Source organism: Dendrobium catenatum, unplaced genomic scaffold, assembly GCF_001605985.2.
Source record: "Dendrobium catenatum unplaced genomic scaffold, ASM160598v2 fragScaff_scaffold_665, whole genome shotgun sequence".
Taxonomy (NCBI): Eukaryota; Viridiplantae; Streptophyta; class Magnoliopsida; order Asparagales; family Orchidaceae; genus Dendrobium; species Dendrobium catenatum.
In genome coordinates, this window is record NW_021319127.1 from 806,944 (window position 1) to 823,690 (window position 16,747).

At 34.7% G+C, this 16,747-nt stretch overlaps 1 protein-coding gene and 1 pseudogene across 3 annotated transcripts in view; one reads left to right on the top strand and one right to left on the bottom strand.

Annotated features, from left to right (window-relative positions):
- Positions 1-9,847, top strand: part of LOC110111314 — a 60,919-nt gene extending 51,072 nt beyond the window's left edge. The window contains exons 6-8 of one of the 3 annotated variants that reach the window (XM_020843122.2): positions 4,984-5,094; positions 5,181-5,225; positions 9,598-9,847. In XM_020843122.2, the coding sequence (XP_020698781.1) occupies positions 4,984-5,094; positions 5,181-5,225; positions 9,598-9,757 (316 nt within the window). In that variant the 3' untranslated portion in view covers positions 9,758-9,847. The remainder of the gene's footprint in view (positions 1-4,983; positions 5,095-5,180; positions 5,226-9,597) is intronic. The other 2 variants (XM_020843123.2, XM_020843124.2) reach the window with 2 other exon arrangements.
- A 70-nt stretch (positions 9,848-9,917) lies between these two features.
- On the bottom strand, positions 9,918-12,360 carry LOC110111297 (annotated as a pseudogene).
- Positions 12,361-16,747: the final 4,387 nt, after the last annotated feature.

Consider the following 16,747-nt stretch of genomic DNA (forward strand, 5'->3'; position numbering starts at 1 on the left):
TCTCATAGCTGCCCAACCCCTTCTCTATCTGCCGCTTCTTACGATCCATTGAACTGACCTCCATTCAACTCACCTAGCCGCCCCTTTATTCATTGTGTCGACCTTAATCAGCTCCTAACCCAATCTCAATTTAGTTAAAAAAAAATAGAGGATTAAGGTATATGTGTATATTTTTATTATTATTAGTCTTGCATCATTGTTGATTAATGGAATTGGTTTCCAATGCAATGTGATATTGATAGTTATCATTATCATCATTAATAATAATCAGCGTTAATGTTATTAATGAATATTATTATTAACGCTACTGATAATTGTTGCTATTAACTACATCACTAAATATTATCATTTCCTGTAATAATGATATTATTGTTATTTGTCAAAAAAAAAAGAGGGTAATGTTTCAAAAAAAAAAAAGGAAGAGACTTTGTGCATCCTGCCGTCATCATCATTCGTTATAAAGGTATAATTTTTCTAACTTAAATCCTGCTCTTGTGGCTTGCGACGAGCCGGCAAACCCCCTACACACTCACGTAGCGTAGTAGGGAGGGAAACCGGCACGACGCTTTCAACGAGGTAGGTAATCCCCGGACAGCTCATGTAGCGTGAGGGGAACAAAATTAAGTACCCACATGTGGGAAAATCCTTGTGCTCTTCTCAACAGGTATTTGAAGATCCTTAAACACTCATGTAGCGGGCAGGGATTAAAAAAAATGCAACCACGGTGTTGTTTAACACTTTTCTGAAGCGCTCAAGTAGCGATGAGGGGAAGGTTGCCTTTTGGTTTTTTCCCTAAACGGGAGAGACGTCAGGAGGCTGCCAAAATTTTGCCTGAAGCATACAAGGACTTGGAGAAATTACAAAGGACTTATGGACTAAATGCAAACTCGAGTGATTAAATAAAATACTTGAATTCAAACTTGACTATAAAGAACTTTAACTCAAAATTAACTAAGAAGAACTACAATCATAAGAACGTGAGTTGGACTCAAGTGAACTTACAAATTGAGTGTGAGCCGAATTCAAATGTTTTGAAAATTTAATTAGAACTAAATGACATCGGGCTTAACTTGAGCTTGATTTGAATATCAAGTGAGTACAATTTGAACTCAAGCAATGACTTGAGTCAAATCACAAGGGACCTGAACAAGATTTGGACAACTGCAACTTGGATCACTTGGACTCATATTCAAGCAAATGCAAAGGAAGATGTCATAACTTGAACCCAAGTGAACAAATGAAAAGGACCTGATGTGGACTTAAACTTGCATGGAACTTGAAAATGACACAGAACTCGATTGATTCATAAGGAGTTCAACTTGAGTGATTATAAAAGATAAACTCAAAGATGTCAAACAATGAACTAGAGTTTAGTCTGACATGCTCATAATGAAATGGGAGATGCAATGATGCGTCTATAATTAATAGCAGGGTTTCAATGAAATATCAAATGATCATCATACAAACATCAGTATGTGAATCTACCACATGAGATATGAGTTCTCTTCAAAGTCAACAAATGACCCATGATATATGACATGATTCATGCACAAACATTAACTAATAAATATCATGGAAGATGCAACGACGCCCCGACAATCAAGATCAATTCCCTTGTGGAAGAATACACCGATCCCTTGCAAACAACAAATGCAATGACTTATTAGTCAATGTGTATTCAAGAGGTTCAAAATAAAATGCAGTTTGCATACAGTCAAAGTTGCTTGATTGCAAACATGCATAGTAATATTGCCTACAAATGACAATACTTTGTTCAAATATATGCGATACAGTTTGTTGATGAATGAACCTTTCTCCTATAAATGAAGATATATAATGAACACGAGCTTGACGCTTGTACAAATACATAAGTTCCTCTATACGAGGAAGGAGGTCATTTGCAAACAACAAGAAGACTGAAAGAGACATGATTTGGCATTGGAGACACTTTTACAAGAATGATATGGTATATTTCATTCATAAGAAGCAAAAGGAACTGTAAGAGATTTAGTGAGTTACCTACAAACTATGGTACAAAATTGACCCATCCAAGTTCTTAGAGTATTGGGCCCCAGTTTCATTCCCCATCGTTCAATTAGAACAATACTAAGTAGATCTAAAGAATGTTTCCCTTAATGATATGCTTGATGATTTTCCTCAACAAAGATTCAGGGTGGACATATACGAGCAAATCGAGACCAGCATGATTATGGCAAAGAAGGCTGATGCTCTGAAGGTATTTAATAACAAGGAGAAGAGAAACTTTTGATGCTTGTAAAAGAGGATATTGTTCTTGATAGTAGTATTGAGAGTACAAGTAGTAGCATTACCCATTTGTTTCTTGGTTGGGGCTTCTCCTATCTATTTCATATGCTTGATCGGTTGCATCAAAACCGTCCCTTGCTCCATCCTCATGAAGGCTCCACTAAGTGGAGAAATATATTCAAGAGATAACATCTTAGCAGGTGAGAACGCATCTCCTTATCTGATAAATATCTTCCTAATTTCTGGTCTGGGCTGTTAAAGGGTAGACATCGTAAATCGGTGTTTATATCTGAGTATTCATAAAGAATTTGTAGAAGGATTCAGAATGCAAATGGATTGGAAATTCAAGCAGTGAAGTTTGATAAAGTTAAAAACAAGCATCGAAAAATCAACAGTTCCTGCGCATATGTCAAAGAGGCTATGACAAGCGCAAGATTTTGCGGGCTGCCGTAGGAGATTTATCTTATGCCCAAAAATGCCCCCTGCACATACACCATAATTTGTATACATATAGGTACACAAAAGGGGCAATCATAATCAAAACCCGCATGGGCCGCGACGTGCATGTTGTAGAAACACATGTGACTTCTATGGATGTTGCGCGGGTCAATAAGTTTGAACCTGATTCTCCTAAGCAATTAAGTAGGAGTTGACAAGGTTTAGCAAATAATTATAAAATACCCCCAAATACCTGCATGGGCCCCGGCAAGCATGTTATAGATATACACGTGACGTCTAGGGATGCTACGCAGGCTAAATTATGAATCTAAGTTCGAACCTGATCCTTCTCGATACGATTCGAACAATTAAATAAATATGCGATCATGAGGTCGACCGGGATATTTATTTTATACATTCATATTAGGCCTTCAAGGCCCTTTATAAGGAAGATTCATCGATAAAATCATATACCCGCGTGGGCCCTAGCGAGCGTGTTATTGGTACACACGTGACGTTTAGGGATGCTGCGCGGATCAATAAGTGAATTCACGTTCGAACCCGATCCTTATATGCGAATCAATAGACCCGATCCTTATATGCGAATCAATAGGAGTCGACAGGGTTCGAACCATCAAACAAATATACGATTGCAACGACCAATATATTTATCTTAATATATTCATATTAGGCCTTTAAGGCCTATAACAATGGTAATTCACTAATAAAGGCACAAAACCTATAATGAATCTGATCTTCTATCAACAACTCGATAGAGTCGATAAGGTCCATAAATGAAAATACCCCACTGATGGCTGCGTTGAACGAAAATATCAACCAGAGGGGTTAATCTCAACTATTTCAAAAGATAATCCGAATATCCGAAAATCCTAAAAAAATATCAAAATCAAGATATTTAAAACTGAAATCCAACCATCCAAGCAATCAAAGAAAAATACATCCACCCTTCGCAACAGTTTGTCGAGGTGAACAAATTTGAATGTAACTTTAGCTCACTTGGAGCTAATGCCTAGTCAAAAGTATCATTAGGATTCATTCTCAAACAATCTTCTGCCAATAAGGACGTGGTACGTGTCATCTGACTGACGATTTTGCCGCCAAATGACACCGCAGGATAAACAGTTATGACCCGGGGGCTCTCTGATCCGAGTGATTTTGCTGCCAAATGGCACCACGAGATATCGGTTATGACCATAGCCAATACGTTCCTTAGTGGCATCAAATTCTTGAGATATGAATAAATAGGATATGATCGATAGGACATAAAGACCTCTGTTTGCTAGGGTGTATTCAAATTTGTCCCCTTTGACAAACACTACCCCCAGGTCTACAAGGTTCCCTTGGGCGAAGCAACCCATGGCTGACGACATGGATCCTTCTATCAGGTTGGGTCGACTACCTCCTTTGACTAAGTAGACTAGGGATAACGATGGCCCGGGACGACGGAACCATGGGATCTTGATCGGGTTCATCATCCATTCCCCCACCATCCGCTTTAAGTGCAAGATGGTGAAATTTTCATTTTAAATATCAAATCTTCCAACTTTCCAAATTTCAAATCCAAGCCCAATGTTCCTACTATATGTCGAATACCGCGTATCTAAAGTTACGACATATCTGATTGATGACTAGCCTTAATCGAAAGTTCTCTCTTGTTATCGGGAGGGTTAATTAACTATAGGAGCTTGCGCCTATATGAAACCAAAACTCAAATCATAATAAAGTCCTCACAAAATGAGGGCGAAATCTTTGGGTAGTGTCTTATCTCCAAATCCATCTGTCTTCCAAAATTTACCCGAAACTGAAATTCGTTAAAACTCCTCTCGAACGAAGAAAATCAAAGCGGGTGGAGGCCGGGGCCGAATATTCAGAGCCCACACTGATTAATAATTATTTTTTGCTTAATCTTGTCCGTTTACATCGCATTGGAAAGCCAACTACATAGAAATTGTGTAAAAATAATTTATTTATAAGAAGTTTGCATAGGATTTTAGGCGCGTAGCTGTTGGGCGTCTTTGCTTACACATTTTTTTTAAGAATATGAACTCTTTAGCATAGGAAGACGCTTTTATAACCTAAAAATGTTTTATTTTCAATTATAAGAAGTTCTGATAGCTGTAGAGAAGTTTGTTCTCCGTCCGCGTCTCTGGACCAGTATTGTACACGTTTACCAATCACATTTTATTTCAGGCAGAGATTTATGAGTCTTCTTTTCTTTTGCTTCTTGGAATAAATTTACATGTGTTACAATTGCTTCAGGTGGCTTCTCGGTTATCCTGTAGTTTATTTGTTCAGGAAAGAGCACGCTGCTGATGCTGTGTATAATCTCTCTACGAAGTGTCTCCATATCTTCAAGATAGTTATTTGCCGGTTTGATATTTTCAAATTCTTATCCAAGCATTCTCTTAAAATGAGTTTTGTTGTGTATTCATAAAGAAATTTAACTGCCTTTACAGACGTCAGACACCTAGCAGAAAATCTCACGAAGAAGAGCTACTGAGGTTCGCATTTGCAAAGACTTAAGTTTTCTAGTCCTAGAAGTGTGTTTAATTTTTATGTTGACATTCCCAGCAGGGTTGGATCCACCCTTCCTATTTGATGCATATAATGCATTGCAAAAGCTATGACCGCCTCCCTTCTGAGTTTTAAAAATATTTCCCATTATGTCTTTGGATCCGATTTCAAAATCATGGTTCCCACGTCCCAATACAGGAATGCTGATATGTTTATGCCTTTCAGTTGTGTTTGAATGCTAGGAATTTGATTCAAATGAAATTAAAAAAAAGGTTGAAAAGCTTAAATCAATGATTGGAACTTTATAATGGAATTACTAAAATTTGGGGTTTTATTTCATTTCATGTCCTCCACTTCATAAAAATCTTGGGATCGCATGTCGAATATGTTTGTGATAATTTGATTAAGCCTTTTTGGCAATATGTTTTAATATTTAGAACTTAAATATGAAAAAAAAAACTAGAAAAGTTTAAATCAATGATTGGAGATTCATTGCGTATCTTCCATTTCAATTCAAACAAACCTTTTAAGCTTTGGATAAATTCCAATTAATGTATTCCTGATAGGTATTTCTAAAGATTCATGTTTGAATTAATATTACTACAGCAATTTTTGGCACATCGTTATTATAATTAAAATAGTACAGTATAAGAGGTGCGCTTATAATGAAGTAATAGCACATAATGAGAAAACTTGCTTATAGGGGCTGATGCAGAACTACATATGCGATGCTTAATTCATTTGGATTTGCACAACTTATGATTAGAATAATTCAAGAATAAAGTTACGGGCAAATTCGAGCAATGAAATAAAACAATCAGTGGTTATCCGATTAGGCTTAAATCACATAATGAGAGTTTTGAAGCTTCCAAAATAAATAAGAAAAATAACACAACAAATAGTAGTAATCTTCAAAATAATCCCTAGTCTAACAATGAAAATTAGGATGCATCAAGGTGCACTCAATTCCTACGATTACTAAGCTTAAGCAAGAGCAAGGCGGAAGAGTTCGTCGTGACTGCAATCAAACTAAGGAGAGTTTAGACTAAAAGGAATAAGATGCAAGGGAAAAGAGAAACCTTCGTTAGGGAGAGGTGGAGATCCTCCACTCGATTCCTTCGAAGTGCTCGTCGATAGCTTCCACCAAAGCGTCTAGGATCCTCTCTAAGTAGTCTTCAACGGTGTAGTCAATCTCCAGATTCACGTCGAAGAAGGTGGATCGTAGGATGTCGGTGAAGCCGTCTTCGTCCTAAGTTATCCCGTACTCAGTCTCCGGATCCGCCATTCATGGATGCTTGAATGCAAAATCTTCTTAGCACTTGGTAGGCCTCTTGAATGGTGGCAAAGAGAAAGAAGTTTCTCTTGCACTTGAAGAGGAAACAAACTTGGGTGTCTATGGGGGCAATTATTGAGAGGAATTAGGGGTTTCTTAATTGGGTTTAGTAAAGAGGAAAGTTTTTAATTAAACCCAATTCAAATGGATTTAATTTAGGAACTTTCCTAAATTAGATTTAGTATTTTAGGAAAGATTTTAAATTTCAAATAGATAATTTTGAATTTAAAATTCTGTCAAAAAATTACTCAATCCCAATTAGGCAATGGACTTGATTGGAGAAGAGGGAGTGGGATGAACCGGCAGTGGGATTATTGGAGCCGGCAGGTTGGGGACTCAGGTGGGGTGGCCGGCGGCTGTAGGGAGGATTTTGTGGAGTTTATTGTGGGGGAGGAGGGGAATTTGGGTGGTGGCGTTTGAAGCAATGAAAACGAATGAGGGGTGGTGATGATGGAGAAGCAAAATACAAAGAGAAAACCACGAACCCGGTCGTCTCCAAGGTTGGTGGGTATTGCGCAAATCTTCTTCCTCTCCTAGGAAACTCTCTCCATTAGAACTCTCAAGCTCTCAATGCTCATGCAAGAAGAAATTTTAATAAGCAAATATTCATTACCATTAAACAATAAGCAAAGGGCTATATATAGCCAAGTACAATGGATTCAAAGAAATAAAAGACTCACTTGCCCTTTGGGCTCATACATGATACATCCCATTAAAGGGGTACAAATGAAAAGACCACAATAGCAATAAGTAAATAGAAAATACATAAATACTGAAATAATAAAAGGACTCAGAAATACAAATACTCGATCGTGGCCGTAGATCGACGGCCACGTCTCTGATAAACCTTCCACGATCTGATGTCCCCATCAGGGGCACTTGCTATTTGTTCAGTTAAGCCTTTTATATTCTTTTTTTTTTAATGGAGTAGATGATTATTTCCAAATTAAGTTTAGTTTTTTAATATATATATATATTGATGGGGACATCGACAGGAGATTTCGACGCGTTTATCAGAGACGACATAGGAGATCGATGGCCATGATGGAGAGTCTTTATTTTTTATGCTTATTTGTATTAGCATTTTATGTATTACGCATTTCTATTTCAGTTTTTCATTTTTGCCCTTATGGGTAGTTGGTCGCTATTGTAGCCCAAGGGGCATTTTAATCTTTTGTATTAGTTGTCTTTTGGAAGCCTATATATATGGCTTTCTTATCATGTATGATTATTAGTGATAAATGAAAAGTTTTTCTTAGTGATCTTTTTGTGAGTTCCAAAACTCCTCTAGATCTCTTTGTGAGTTCTTAAGGAGAAAGCTATTAGATCTCTTTGTGAGTTCTAGGGGAAGTGTAAGGTTTGTGATTCTTGATTTACTTATCTTTTTCACCCAATCACTTCCTCTTCCACCTCAAGAGAAGACACCATAACCCTTGGCTCGAAGAACCTGACCCCTACCCCTTGAAGCTCAAGCCGCCGCCGGCAATCCTACCACCGACCGACCACCTTGCCACCGACCCTCCCCCCTCCATCCGTCCACCACACCTCTTCTCTTTCCGCCATCCTTTTGACATTCGAAATTCGAATTTCAAATTCTTTCCAAATTGGAAAATCCAAATTAGGAAAGCTCTTTATGTTAAATCCAATTTAAAATTAAATCATTTAATAATTATCTTTCCTAGTCATCATTACGCATTTGGAAACCCCCTCCCTTCCTCCCCCAATCTCCTCCCCCTCCTTGAAGCCGCCGACCCCCTCATTGGGGAATTCCATTGAATGCAATCAATGCCCTTCTCCCTATTTTGAAATCCGAAATTGATTTCAAGAAAACTTCCCTCCAATTTCACTTAAAACTAAAATTGATTTCAGTATTCTCCACAAAACCTTCTCCCCTCTCCTCTCTATGCCGCCGGCCCCATACATGGGCAAAATTCCTCTCTTGTCAAATTAGCCCCCACCCTCAATTAATTTCAAAATTGAAATTCAAACCTCCCTCCAAAACCACTTAAATCTGAAATTAACCTGAGATTTATTGAGGATCCCTAATTTTCCCTAACCCTAGCCGCCCCCTCTCACCCCTATCCTCACAAGCCGGCCGCCCCTCTCCCTCTTGGATTTCCTTGTCGTGCTCTCTCATCTTCAAGCCAATGATGCATGGCGGATCCTGAAATTGAAGGCAGACTCGTATTCGACGTCTACGGAGACATCCACATCCTTCGATCTCCATTCTTCGACGTGGCGTTTGACCATGACGACACCATTGAAGGTTACTTGAATCTAATCCTCCCCACCCTTGTGCACATCATCGACGACCAATTTTCAGACTACGAGTGGATCATCGATGGTCATCCATCCGTGCCACCTCCACCTCCGGCTACCTTCCCAACAACGACGTTCCTCTGCTCGTCCGTCCTAGTGGCTACCTCATTTCTAGTGTGGACGATCTTCCTCCGCTCAACCTAGATTTGTAGGGAAAAGAGAGTAGGTCCTCAAGGTGAACAACTCTTAATTAACTTTTGGATTCATGTTGTAAGCTTTTAACATTACGTCACATTTATATTTGATTAAATTGTTTTGGTTAGTTTTCATACTACTCTTCGACTAAGCAAGTATTAGCAAGTGGAATACGGAGAATTCTTACAACTAACTTGGAATTGACGCATGATTTTATAACGGTTAAACTTGTAGTAAATTCTCTTTTTATAATCTTGTGTAACTCCAATCTTGCATCACATCATATATAATATTATGTTTATTAGAATCATGTGATATCTAGCCCTGTTTTTATCGAGGATTGATAGTTACTGTTTTCTTACATAATTCGCTTTCTTTTTATTTTCGTTTTCTAAGTGGGTTGTAAACTGTTGGAAAAACACAGAGAATAGCCTTATTGCATGATGAGTGATTTGTCAATATGTTTAATATTTCAGTTTGATTTGATATGTGATACCACATCTTTGAGGGTTCCTTTCTACCGATAAGCTGATAAATTAGTTATTAAACTTAATTTTCTTTTGCATTTCCAGTTTCTCTGTACCATATGAACTAAGCTGCAACCGGGACAAAGAAATATGGGCTAAAGCATTCTTCGCTCATTTACTGGCTAAGTTTGAGACTTGCAAGCAGGTTTGGTCCAGCATTCGCTTAGAGGTCACTGAATGCTTTCCTCAAGCAATTGTTCTGTAATTTGTAAGCCTATAATTGCATGAATTTTGCTATAACACTCAAAATCTTACTAGTATTTTTATTAAATTTAATGCAAGTAGTTCAATAAAACGCTTTGAACATAAAATGGATTGAAATGACTTAGAAAAAACGGGTCTGAAGAATTGATAAATGGCCAAGCATTAAGCTTAAAAAGACATATTGCTGAGATTATTCTATGGCTTTTTCCATGAGTGCCAGGGCTTCTATGAGGTTGGGAAGGGCAGGGATTGCTCCTTTCTTCGTGGTTGTGATTGCTCCACAAGCATTTTCAAATCTCAGAATCTCTCTCATTCTTTTCTCATCCTGTGACAAATATGATAATTAATTTAGAAAACATTTTCCATACTAGGAAACTATCCGGAATCCATGGAAATATGATCGTAAGTTTGTTGACCTGCAACACAGACATATCATCTACTATTTTGCAGAGCAAGGCGCCAACAAATGCATCACCGGCGGTCCCGGGCCTGTGGTGTCTACTTGTTTGACCGTAAATGCTTGAACAGCTCCTCGGAAATCCTTCAGGTTTGGAAATAAGATGCAATTAGTCATGAGAAAAGTTATTAAATTATTATTCAAATTTGCAGTTAGTTTCTTTTCAATTTCAGTCTTAGATTCAATAATTTTTTTTGGCGCGACTTCAACTGAAGTTTTATATTTAAGAATCAACTGGGTAGGGTTACATTTTAGTTGGTTAGAAAATTGATTCTGGAACTGCGAATTTTTCTGCATCGATTAAGTATTATCACAGTTGGTTATTAAAGTGGGTCATTAAGAGTTTAGTCAAATAAATTCATGTTTTAATTATTACCGTGTCACTAATTTTATTTGGTTAATCTAATTATCTTATATTTATGTCTCCTTAATTCTCTACTGTCTATAGCTTTTAGCACTTAAGAAACTCTATGAAAATTAGATTATTAAGATTGAATAAAATTATGATTTATTTAGATTTTGCGATCAACCTATTTACTAGATCTAAATGAACTTCTTATAATTTGGCCAAATACTATATTTTGATCACACGCTGTTTTTAAACTTGAAGTGAAAAGTTTTAAAGATAGGATACAAACTGAGTGTATACGTGAAAATTGGAGTAGCTCCAATAGAAGATAAGATTAGAATGAGTCATCATAGATGGTTTGGTCACATAAAACGGCAGTTTTTCGATGATCTGGTTAGGAAAGTAAATGTATTAGATTTAACTTATGTTAAGAAAGATAGAGATAAACCTAAAAAAATTTGGTTTGAAAATATTAGAAATGACTTTTCTTTATTAGATTTAGATGAGAATTTGGCCCTTAATAGGACACAATAGATAAAAAGATTTCATGTAATCGACCCCACATTTTAGTGGGATAAAGGTTTGTTGTTGTTGTTGTTGATGATGATGTTTTTAAACCTGAGTTTATTGGTGAATGTATTAATTATAATATTTTACACCATAAAAGCTTTCATGACACATATAAATCACCCAAGTTTTTATTATCTATTAGCTTCTCTACTAGCATTTTATAGTTGTGTGAAACGTAGATTATCTCTCTCCTATAACAACTACCATTGAAGTAATGGGATATTGATGGGGCTCACCTTTGTGTAAAGTTGCAACCGTTTTCATCAAGAGTGACCAGCAGAAGCTTCAATCTTGGACACCAGAGTGTCAAAGCCACTTCATCGCTAACCTTAATGATATCAGCTTGTTCCCATATGCTCATAATTTGCTTCTTTGCCTCTGCTTCTGAAGGCCATAATGGCAGCCGAAGATTTTAGGGTCATAGGAAAGCAATACCCCTACCTCTTTTGCCACTTCCATTGCCCTCAAATGTGCAGACCTGATTGGGTCTGTGATCAAGCTTATAGATCCAATGTGGCAAAATTTTGCCTGGAATTAGTCAAGAGTGAACAGTTTTAGAGTTAGTATTAAGAGCAATTTCGAAGAGCTATCGTAAATCATAGGTCGGCATTTTTTTGCGAGCAATATTGTGTAAACAATTAATCATATATATTCTTTTTTTTTGGACATTTAGGTCATTTAAGGCAAACTCACACATAACGCATACACAAAGACTCGAACTCAAGACCTCTTAGTTGGAAGTCTAAGTTATCAATCAACTGACCAAGGTGAGCTGTGTATCATATATATTCTTATATTGAGGCATCTTGGAGGCTTGGGAAAAAAAAAAAACATATACTGATTTTATAATATTATAAGTCTGAAGATCTTCAAGGTAGTTTTAGCAGCTGGAAGAGGGATGTGAATGGTAGGGCTATTGAAGTCCAGCAGAGGGTCATTAAACAATCATGGACTTCACCTTTGATGAAATGATATAAATTTCTAAGGAGGATCCATATATTTACCGCAAAGTTTTTTATATGTTTAAATATGTATTAACAAAACTTATATATTTATTTTTATGTCATTTAGTATTTAAATGTATGAAAAGACCATTTTTATTTTAAATAAGTTATAGTAAAGATATTTTTATTGATATGAAAATTTGTATCTTACAAAAATCAATATAAAAAATTTAAGTATTTGATATTTAGGCATGTAAATATCTCTACTTCTGAATTACCTGCATGACTCTTATTTGTATTGACATAGAACATTATAAGTCAAAAGAGCAACATAGATATCTTTTATTTTTGGAACGGGGAGTATCGGCCTGCTGTCATGTCAGCTTGTGACGCGCTTGACGATGTCCACTAGTCTCCTCGGCTGCCTAGACGAGCGACCCACACCCTTGCTACTCGTGGCCAGCATTTATTGGGTCCCCCCTAGAGGGGCGACTACCGCCTGAGTGAATCGAACTCGGGATGGGAGGTTACCAACCGAGCACGCCCACCAACCAAACTAAGCATTGGTGGATACAACATAGATATCTTCGAAGTAGAGTCTCAAATATTTGATTCTATATATAGTATTGCAACTTTGGAAGTACTCATTTTAACAATTATGGATTGATTTCAAATTTGAAATTTTAGGTTATGATTTCAATTCCGTGTAAAACTTAACCTAAGTAATTGCCCATTAATTTCTATTGGACGGCTATAGCACCTAAAAACGGGATTCAAATGGGCATTGACTAAACTGGTTTATCTCTTGATTGCTTCTAATATTAATAAATGAAATATTATATTTCAACAGAAGAGTTATCTTTTTATATCCTTAATAAAAAGTTCATCTTTTATAATTTCATTATTTTGCTTCTGCTTGTTATAATATCTTCATTATGTTCTTTCTTAATTTTTATTTCCTTTTTTATTTTAAATTCTTTTCTTTTTTTTGTTTCTGCTCCTACTTTAAATTTTATTTGTGTTTTTGTTTAAGGGTTCCAACATTAGAGAAAATCTCATCACCCCTTGTGGTATTAGAGCGAGATTATTTTTTTTTGGTATTTTCTAATATAATTATTAATTCTTGTTTTTAAATTTTTTTTTCTAAGTTTGCTTTCTTTTTCATTTAAATCCTTCTTTTTTCTTTGTTAGTGAGTTTTCTTGAAGAATGCTATGTAACTTGATTTAGGCTTCGTTTGAGACGGCTTTTTTGTTGTTTCTTAAAGCAGCTTTCTAGTTAAAAATTTATTTTTTTTTTTTCTTTAAAAAATTGCTTTATGAAGCAAATAGAAAACCGTCCCAAACAAAACCGTAAAAATATCTAAAAAAGCCAAAAATATTATTTCCTTAAAAAAAAAACTGAATATTCTTGCTATTTTAAGTCTGAAAATTTTATTTAAATGAGCTTTCTCGTTATATAATTGGTGAGGGAAATTTTCAGACTATTTTAAGTCTGGAAATTTCCCTCATCAATTATATGGCGAGAAAGGTCATTTAAATAATCTTATAGATCTAATTTTTAAGTTATCTGTTTACTCTCTTTTTGCATAGTTACGAGAGAAAAAACTGCTGATTAAAAATCTAAGTGATTAGATAACTTATTTAAAAACTTTTTTTTTTCTTTTTTTTTTTTAACTTATTTAAAAACTTCTTAGCAAGCTCGATATAAAAAATTTCAGCTTCTTAAACTGAACGAATTAATTTCTAGAAAAATTTATAAATAGACTATCCAATTTAATTAAAAATAATAAACCCAGAGAAATTGAATTACGATCTCGATCTCGGGAATTATTATTTTAATTGAAAGAAGAAATCAAAGATAATAAAAATCAAGTTGAACAATGGATTGTTCAATTAAAGGACTGATCACAAAAAAAATTAAACAATTGCAAGTCATGCGATGAATGAACTAAAATATAAGAACGCAAAAAAAAAAAAAAAAAAAAAAAAAAAAAAAAAAACTAAAATATAAGAACGCTGATTATATATCTGTAATTGCTTATTCTTCAGGTTATTTTAAAAAAAAGTGATTAGAAGGGTATACTGAAATAAAAGTTTCATCTAAGCAACTCTATGATTGACAAAGCATATGAATTAATAGAGGAAATGATTATTAATAATTTTTAGTGGCCTACATATAGGATAAATCTTAAAAGTAGCAGGAATTTATGAATCTGATGCTTTATTAATCTTGACTGCATAAGTTGTAATAATTTCTAAGAAATTGAATACAATAGGAGTAAATACTGAATTAGGAAGTTAATCTTAGGGGGATCAAGATTTAATTAAAGATAACAATGTGCAAGGAATTGAAAATATTAATTTAATTAAAAGATAAAATAATATATATTCAAATACATATAATCTAGATTGGAGTAACCATCCTAATTTTAATTGGTCAGATAATGTAGGTGGTAAAAATCAATAGAATAATGGGCAGATAATCAAGTAAATTATAATAATCCTCAATAACCTGCTATTAATTCTAGACTTATATATCCTTCAGGATTTAATCAAAGCAATAAATTTGAAAATTAAAAATTAGCATCGAAAGATGTAGTAATGCAATTAGGGAATCAATAATCAAATCAAGTTGTTTATATTAAAATTTTTAAAATCCAATTAAATCAGCTTGATATTTCAGTTAGTAGTAGACTTCTTAGATCTTTACTTAGTAATACTGAAGTTAACCCAAAAGAAAAGGATCTTAGTAGAAGTTATTTGAAGAATGAAAATAATGTATCCCAACCAAATTGAAAAATCTAAGCAAGTCTAATTGAAGATTATAAACTTAGCGCTGTGGGAGGCAGCCAGGGATTAGGATTAATGTGTTATTAAGTCTGGTTGAAGACTATAAACTTAGCGCTTTAAGGGAGGAAACACAGCTTTGATTTTGGTGTGTTAGGTAGGATTATTATTTTTAATATTAGTAATCTTTAGAGTTTGCTTAAAAAATCTCGAGTGTGCCTAGTGTTGTGTTTAGCGTTACAGCACTATGTCTAAAGCAATTGGTTTAAAATTGAAATTTGTCACATCAAAGCCAGTTAAAACTATAAAAAGGATAAGATTGAAGTATTATTTTATATCCTTGATAAATCTTTTGGAGTAAAGTGTTGTTTAGAATTTTTCTTTCATTCTAGAAACTTGAAAGCCATAGGTGCAAAGAAAAGAAAGCATTCTCCCTCTAGGAATAGAAGTGAAATGCAATTGAAAAATGATGATTATTTTTCTCCTTTCAATCTTTAGAGTTCTATTATTATTAATAAACTTCATGATTTTAACAATGAAATTCAAGAAGACACAAAAAGATATAATGTAGAAATGAAGAAATGCATGGATGTAAAGTTCTTGATTATAAATTTTATACTGATTAAGATGTCTCACTGTTTGATCATAAAAATAATTCATTCCATGAAAAACTTAAATCTACATGGATTGGCTCATACTTTATTATTAGAATTTTTCTCAAAGAAGACATAAGAATGCAAGATAAGATGTCTTTTTTACATTTTCAATGGTTAAGGAACATAGATTGAAACCTTGTGGATTAGAAGAATAAAAGAGCTTCATTTGTTTATGTGCTTAGATTTAGAGAGAGAAAGAGAGTATATAGGTATGTTATCTCTATTTGTGAAAGGAGTATGGTCCTCTGCCCATGAACGTTACAAAGTTTTACATATATAATCACTATGAAACCTTTGGGAATCAAGCAAAAAACTTGTAAACAATTCAGAATTTGATTCAATGATCTCAAGTATACACAATAAAAATCTTCCAATAAATATCATTTCATAGTTTTATAATCTTAAAATGGATTTAGTCATAAATTTACTCGCCAAGCCATTCTACTAAGGTTTTATTTGGGATGGCTTTTTTACTGCTGCTTAAAACAAAATTTTAGTACAAAAATTAAAATTTTTGTACTAGAAAGTTGCTTTAAGAAGCACTAAGAAAACTGTCTCAAACGAATCGTTTGGGATGGCTTTCTTATTGTTTCTTAACACAATTTCTTAATACAAAAATTAAAATTTTTATACTAAGAAGCTGCTTTAATAAGCAGAAAGAAAGTCATCCCAAATGAAATCTAAATCTCAAAATCGTCTCAATAGAAACCAAAGTTCTCAACCATAGTGCTGGTTGGGTTGCATTTCATACAATTCCTATCAGAGAAGGGTGGGTGGGTTGCCCAAGTCAAATCATTTATAAAGGCCTGTCTACAAAATTCCTTTGCTAACAAACAAAGTGGGAGAAACCCAATTCAAAACCACTTACAACAACATTACAAGCAAACAAACTCTATGGAAACGTTCTTGCTTTCACAAGAAAGCCCCATCAACATAAATAGTGAGAACCTGACATCTTCTGCTTTGATAGTACAGTATTTCAATAATGAGTTATAGTTTCAGATCAGGAATTTCAAATGCATAGCCCTCAGAAAACAAGGTATGCTTTTATACCTTCTTCTAAGACTTCGTTTGGGATTTCTTTCTTACTGCTTAAAACAACTTTTTAATTTAAAAATTAAAATTTTCGTACTAAAAAACTGCTTTAAAAAGCAGTTAGAAAACCGTCCCAAATGAAACCTAAATTGAGATATGATCTTTGCAGCGAGACATAAAACTCTATAAACTC